Raw genomic sequence first — 7087 nt, forward strand, 5'->3', positions numbered from 1 at the left:
GCCCGCTGTGTAACTGTGGGTTAAATTCACAAGGACCTGAATCCAAATTAAGTTTCCCCCGTGTAAGCACTGAGTGCATCCTTACACAGGGTGCATCCAGTTGCAGGACCAGCCCCAGGTCCAGAGGTGCTGGGCTCTCACAGTCACTGCTGAGGAGTGCTCTTATCTCCAAAGGACCTGAGTGTGACAGGGGACAATAAGCTGAATATGAGCCAACAATGTGCCCTTGTTGGGTTTTTTGGTTGGGGTGGGGAGGGGATTTTCTATGTCCCAAGCCCAATCAGCCAAATCAATTCCAAATCTATGAGTCAGAACCATAAGTGGCCCTCCTACCAACAAATATCCTCCACCCTACCTGGGGCTTCAGATGTTTCCATATCATTTGGAGGGCATCCTGCGTGCAGGCCCAAGCCCAGAGGCTTAGGGTTCGGATGCCCCTGAGTTTCACTTGCCTCAGCCGCATGGCCGCAGGAGCAAGGTATATGTGCCTTTGTTGCCAAGAAAGCTAACGGCATCCTGGGCTGCACACGTACATAGGCGACGCGTAGCGGGTGCACGTGCATCCCCTGAGATTGGCCGTGCACCCCCTGGAAGTGCCAGCCGTGACACCAGAAGTGGCTTGGTGATTGGCCGCTGGGGGACCCCCTCCCATCAGCAACCTGGTGCCCTGCCAGATTTGGGAGGCACCAGTCGCCCATGCATTGGTAGGAGCGCTGCCAGCAGATGGAGGGCAGTGATTCATCCCCTCTATTCAGCACTGGGGAGGCCACATCTGGAGTCCTGTGTCCAGCTGTGGCCCCCACTGCAGAAAGGAAGTGGACATGTTGGAGAGAGTCCAGCGGAGGGCAACAAAAATAGTTTGGGGGCTGGGGGACAGGACTGGTGAGGAGAGGCTGAGGGAAATGGGCTGATTGAGTCTGGAGAAGAGAAGACCGAGGGGGATTGAATAGCAGCCTTCACCTCCCTGCAGGGGGGCTGCAAAGAGGATGGAGCTGGGCTGGTCTCAGTGGGGGCAGACGGCAGGACAAGGAGCAATGGGCTCAAGCTGCAGCAAGGGAAGTTGAGGCTGGATATTAGGAAAAACTCTCTCACTAGGAGGGTGGCGAAGCATTGAAACAGGTTACCCAGAGAGGTTGTGAAATATCCATCCTTGGGGGTGTTTAAGACCCAGCTAGGCAAAGTCCTGTCTGGGATGATGTAGCTGGGGCTGGTCCTGCTTGGAGCAGGGGTTGGACTAGATGTGACCTCCCGAGGTCCCTTCCACCCTCCTGTCTGTGATTCTGTCATGGAGAAGGAGCTGAGGAGGCAGGACCTAGGTGCTACATGCCTGAAGCTACCATGGAAGATACCGAATTCAGCTGTTTGAAATGGAAACTTTTCCAACTATTTGAGTTGGTTTAATAAAAGAGATCAGATTCACCCAAAGTACCTTGTCTGCCTACATCCCTACACCAGCACGGCTACAACCTACACCCCTGAAGCTACCAGGGATTTCAACAGGAGCCGAGCTAGAGCCAGTCTGGGGGCTGAGACGGCTGCCTGCTGGTTTCGGGGAGATGCGTCTAAGTTCCCAGGGGATCCAGAGCCCCATGGCTTAAATGGGGCATGTAAGACATTTCCAGGCCCTTTTGACACTCTTGGCAGGAAGCTGTGGAGCATGGCACTGCCTCTGAAGCAACAGCATCTGGCTCCCAATACATCAGTCTTCACTACTCCAGCTCCAAACCGAACCAAGTGACGACCTGCTCCCTGCTCGCTGGGGGCATTCACCCCGTCAGCCACCCCAGAGCCGCCCTGCCCTCCTGTCCAGCTTGTCTGGATGTCTGCCACTGCATAACGACCATGCATCTGGTGCTCAGAAGCCAGCACTGCTCCGGGCTGCATTGCAGGGCTGGGCTCCTTGCCCACACTGCAAAATGCAATGCCCGCTCACAAGTAAGGGTCCTCATCCTCACTTCAGGGATCCTTTGACTCCCTGCCTCTGGGGGAAGTCAGGACCTGCAGGTGCTAGTCCCAGCTCTGACTTGCTGCACAAGCTTTGCAAAGTCCTTTCTCTCCTCTTCCAACTTCGTGGGCTTTGGGTTTTAGACCCCAGGCAGCCTTAGGTACAGGGACCAGATGACTTTGCATTCCTATCTAGCCTAATGAGGCACTGATCGCAATACCAATGAGACCAGCTCTGGGAAATACATAGAGAAATGGGTCTGGGAATAGTCTGTTTTAATGAGCCGTTCAAGGGACATTGCACTGGCCTTCCCCCGCCTGCAGTGGGAAGCCTGGGGCGAGGCTAGCTGTGACTGGGGTCACTGGGTGACATGATGTCAGTCGCACCCAATCAAGCCAAAATGCCCCCAATTGTCAGAGGAAGACTAGAAGGAACCTAATCCCTCTGAGCCACCTGATAGGATTGTTTAAGTGGAGGGTTACAAGGGAACCCACTAACACCTTGGTATGTTGACCGCAATCTCATTACCTTCCTAGCCTTGGGCTGTTCTCCCCTGCATGGTCCTGCTCACCAGCATCCACCAAGGAGTGAGGAAATAGCTATTTCATCTACTTGATTCACTACAGAACCAGGGATATGAGAGTCATCTGAGAAGCAGCTAGAGACAAAGCAAAAATAGAGAGAGGGGTTGGGGACGGAGGCCGTTCAATAAATAAATGCAAAAGGGGACAGAAAAGCTAGTGTTTCCCCTGGCGCCCAGATAGCAGGGCCTGGCAGGATTGCAGAGGAGTGGGGTTTTATTTCAGACAGTGTTCAGACAGGGCCTTCCCCACTGCAGGCTTTCTACGAGACAGTGGGTAACTCATTTCTTTGCCTCCGCTCCCCACCTGTGAACTAAGGATAAATACCCGCCTCTGCCTGCCTTTCAGCTGGAAGCTCTGGTCTCTGCACCCCAATTGAAACCCACATGGTATTGAAAATTATCTTCTCTGCTACAGGAAGTCTTGGGACAACCTGTTCTCCTTTGTCACACGCCACCAGCTGCTGCAGGACCTTCCTCCCCAGCCAGCCACAAGGGCCCCGGTTTCTGCAGGCTTTGGTGTAGCCCCAGGAAAGGGAGAATCCAGCCCCCAAAACTCAGTGTTGACCTAAAGGGCCCAGCAGATGTGTCCTCCACCCATGCACCGCCGGGATCACAAGGACCCACAACTCCCCTACCTTTGCAGTCAGCGGCTCCCAGCCCCAGCGCAGAGTGCCTGGAGTTGTGGACCCCCAGTCAGCTCCCCATCCAGCCTGGGTCAGCGCCCAGAGATGCAGCGTCCAGCTTCTTCCTCCATGGGAGGCTCTGGTTAGAAGTGATCTCCAAGATGCTCTCTGGGGCCCTGACCCAGGCGCACATAAGAGCACAGGAATTGCCCTTTCTTGGGTCAGACCCTAGACCCGTCTTGCCCAGTTGCCACACAGGAGCAGAGTTGCCCAGGCCGAGGGCAGGTCCCCCTGCTTGCCTGGCTCGAGTGCCAGAGACTGCCCTGCACCCCGCTGGGAGCAGGGAGGGGAAGGTCCTGGGGATCACAGTACCTCCCCCTTCTCCAAATACACCCCTCACCCCCGACAGGGGCTTGTCACCCATCTCTTTGCATGGAGGTTATCTGCTTTTGGGCTGTGCCCCTCATTGCCTGCTTAATAGCTACTGTTGCCCCTTTCCTCCAAGAATTTGCCCTTTTTGAACCTGCCTAAAAACCCCTTGTGAGGGACGGCAATGCTGTTATCCCAGGCTACAGAGAAAGGGAAACTGAGGCAGAGGAGGGCAAAGAGACTTGCCCAAGGTCACAGGGGGGAGTCAGTGGCAGAGCCAGGCATCCAAGCTGCTTGTCCTGGGCTGGCTGCCTCTCCTCACGCCTCCAGCCTTGGTGGCTGCTGCTACCTGCGCCTCGCGGCAGGCTCGGCTGATGGGATTCAGATGGTCATTAGGGTTTGAAATTCTTAAAATTGTACACCTTTTCCTAATGAGCTGGGAAAAGTCACACCTCGGGCCCTGGCCCCCGCGGGGGAGCCAGCCCCAGTCAAAAGCCTCCGACGCGGCTTTCTTTTTATGGGGGAAGGAAATGGGGCTGGAGGGAGAAAGCGAGCCAGGGCCCAGAACATCTGCGGAGCGTTTCCCCACGCGAGGCGGGGAGAAAGACCCCGATGGGTTCCCCTGGCGTCCCCCCTCCTGCCCCCAGCTTGGGTTTCACTAGGTCCCAGGGCCCCAAGTGCGGAGGAGAGAGCCCTGCCACGAAGGCCGGGCTGAGAAAGTCATTAAGGGGCTCGGCAGAGGCTGCGCCTCCTCTGCTCTGCTTTGCTGCTGACACCTGGGGGGAAGTGTCCTCTTCTGCAGCTGTGGGGGGAATGGGAAACACACACACACACACCTACACACACACACACATGGATGGCAGACAGGCGTGACAATTTTGGGGAGGGATCCGGGTTTGCTGCAGCCCTCTGGCTCTTGCAGAAATGCTCAGGATTTCCCCCCTGTCAGAGGTTATAGGGCCAGTGGCTCAATTTGGGGGCATGCAAGGAGCCCAGGTCGGACCCTAAGCCCAGAGGCCTGCATTTTGCATTGCAGAAGTCAAATGAAACTCCTCCTCCCCGGCCGTCCCCACCCTGGGCTCTTTGCACCCCAAGCAGGTGGAGCTGCTCACAGCTCAGCATCATCACCCTGGCTGCATCCATCCCGCTGGGCTGGCTAGCCCTGGAAGTCCCTGCTAATTGATACCAGCAAGAAGGGCAAGCCCAGGCAGACAGAGCCAGGCCTGCAGCCGCCCGGTGTAGCTGCACATATGTTATTCTGCAAGATGGCAGCATGACTGAGACCCGCAGTGGAGCTTGATGGCACGGGAGGTAGAATTGGCCAGGATCAAAAAGGGATTCGACAGATTCGTGGAGGGCAGATGTTGAATAGAGCAGCCCAGGACGGGATGTCTCCTCTGAGCCCATGGTAGTGGATCCCGGGGAAGGGCTGGATCGCTCTAGAGGCACCTTGTTCAGACTCCCTCTAAATTTTTCAGCAGGTGTAGCATGCATTAGCCCTGCACCCTCCCTGACTGTCTCTCTGATCTTCTCCAGCCTGATCCGCTGCTCAGCTTTCTGCTCCCTGCCCGATCTGCTGCTCTGCTTCCTGCTCAATGCCCTATCTGCCATTGTGCTGCCCTGATTGACCACATGCTACACACAGGGTCTGCCCGTACCACACAGCACCCATACCGGAGGTTGGCCATGCCTGCCTAATCTGCCACTGCCAGAGACAGGCACTGTGCCGGAGGGACCACGGGTCTGAGCTAGGATGGCATTGCCCCTGTTTTATATCACTTGTTTTTCACTTAGCAAAATGGGTCAGGGCACAACCTGGCTCATACAGCCGCACCTGGCACAGTCTATCCCTGCTCCTCCACCAGTCAAACGATCCAAGTCTGGATGTGAGTGTGGTGGATGGAGACGGGGACAGCCGCTATTAAACCGGAGCATGGGTGGCACCATCCTACCCCAAGCATATGCTCCCGGGCAGTCATTAATGTCTCAAGGCTGCAGGCTGCAGTTGCTGAAGCCATAAACGTTCAGGGTCCCTCCTCCCTCCTGGGGGGTTTCACGTTGTCTTGCATTTTATCGCTGGGGGCGCGCTGTGCATCTGCCGGGGGCCGGCGCAGACACAGGTGGTTGCAAGGGAGATGAAAGGGCAGCCTGGCAGAGCAGTTTTGCCATGATTAGTTCTTAATGACAGCCCTGAAAGGCCAGAGATAAAAAGGAGCATGGCCTGTTTAAAGGGAGAAGTGGGCCTGCTGGACCTATGCCATTAGGAAGGACTTTCCCTTTTTTCTAAAGAGTCATTCAAGACAGCTCAGCAAGCCCCTCTCCCCTGGAGCCTGTGTTAAACCTGTTCAAACCTTGCTGAGAGCAGAGACTCCCGCTGACCCCTGCCTCCACCCAACATCCTCTTGCAGAAGAGAAGGGCAAACACAGCCGTGTTTGAGCAGGGTGGGAAGGTGGGGGGTGAAGGATGAAGGGAAGCCGCATGCAGCCTCATCTGCTTTATTTACAAGAGATGCATCCCTCTGTGCCCTTCTCCCCCTCTGCAGAGCTCTGGCACGGCTGGCTCCCACCTGCCCTTACAAAGCGCCCATCTCGCCCATCCCACTCGGGCTTCTCCTCCTGGGTGTAATCAGAGAGCTGGCACGTGGGCATGAGTCCTCTTGGGTTTAGTCTGTGGTCACATATCACCATTTATTTGAGGCTAGACCCGACCCCCAGACAGCTCCGCTGTGCGCCGCTCCACTTCCCGGTCCTATATTGTTCGGATCCGCTACGATACATGCTTCCGTCTGTCTCACGCTGGCTTAGCAGCCTCATCCTCTAAATGCTTATAGTTCCCCTTGCCTTTCCCCAGCCCCTGCGGCAGGTTGGCATGAGGAATAGAAACTCCCTTTATCCCCCTTGCCCTCGTGGACACTGCACCAGCCTGCAACAATTTGGGACCTGGGACGTGGTGTTTCTGATCTCTCTCGTCTCCTTTCCCGCGCACGTGCAGGCTCACACGCGCAGGCCTCCTGGTCTTGTCACACCTCGCACCCCGGCGAGGTGGCACGACATCCCCCCCTTGGTAATAAACTGCAAAGACATCTGTCTGCTGGCCTGCCCCGCAGAGCAAGACAACTTCCCTGCCTGCCAACCCATTCAGCTGCCTTTTATTGCTGGTTACAGCAAACAAATACAAACCAGGAGAAGCAAGGGAAGCACAAAGCTACAAGCAGGGGACATCGATAGAGAGAATCCAGGGCTGGATGATGCAACTAGATAGGAGACCTAGAAATGGTGTTTTGCTGACTCTCCCCCTTCTTTGAGTCTGCCCCGATCCCGTGTTTGCAGCCTCCTGGGTACGTTTGTTATACAGACTGCTTTGGAGTGCCTTGGCTTCGTCTGAATAAGATAGACCATGCTTTAGCTATGCCACTGGACCTCGCTGCAGGGAACAGGGGGTGGGAAACAGGATAGAAGCAATGGTCCCATGGCATGGCAGGGGTTAAAGTGGGAGCAAAACCCGCGTTTTCTGAGTCTTAGCCCAATGCATCACACCAGCTAGCAGGCTGCAGCTCATTTGCTCAG

At 55.9% G+C, this 7087-nt stretch overlaps 1 protein-coding gene across 1 annotated transcript in view; it reads right to left on the reverse strand.

Moving 5' to 3' along the window:
• Window positions 1-6169, reverse strand: part of LOC102375444 (homeobox protein notochord) — a 34358-nt gene extending 28189 nt beyond the window's left edge. Inside the window, exon 1 of the mRNA XM_014518644.1 lies at window positions 6088-6169. Within this exon, the coding sequence (XP_014374130.1) occupies window positions 6088-6169 (82 nt within the window). The remainder of the gene's footprint in view (window positions 1-6087) is intronic.
• Between the last annotated feature and the right edge of the window lie 918 nt (window positions 6170-7087).

Source organism: Alligator sinensis, unplaced genomic scaffold (assembly GCF_000455745.1).
Source record: "Alligator sinensis unplaced genomic scaffold, ASM45574v1 scaffold12_1, whole genome shotgun sequence".
Taxonomy (NCBI): Eukaryota; Metazoa; Chordata; order Crocodylia; family Alligatoridae; genus Alligator; species Alligator sinensis.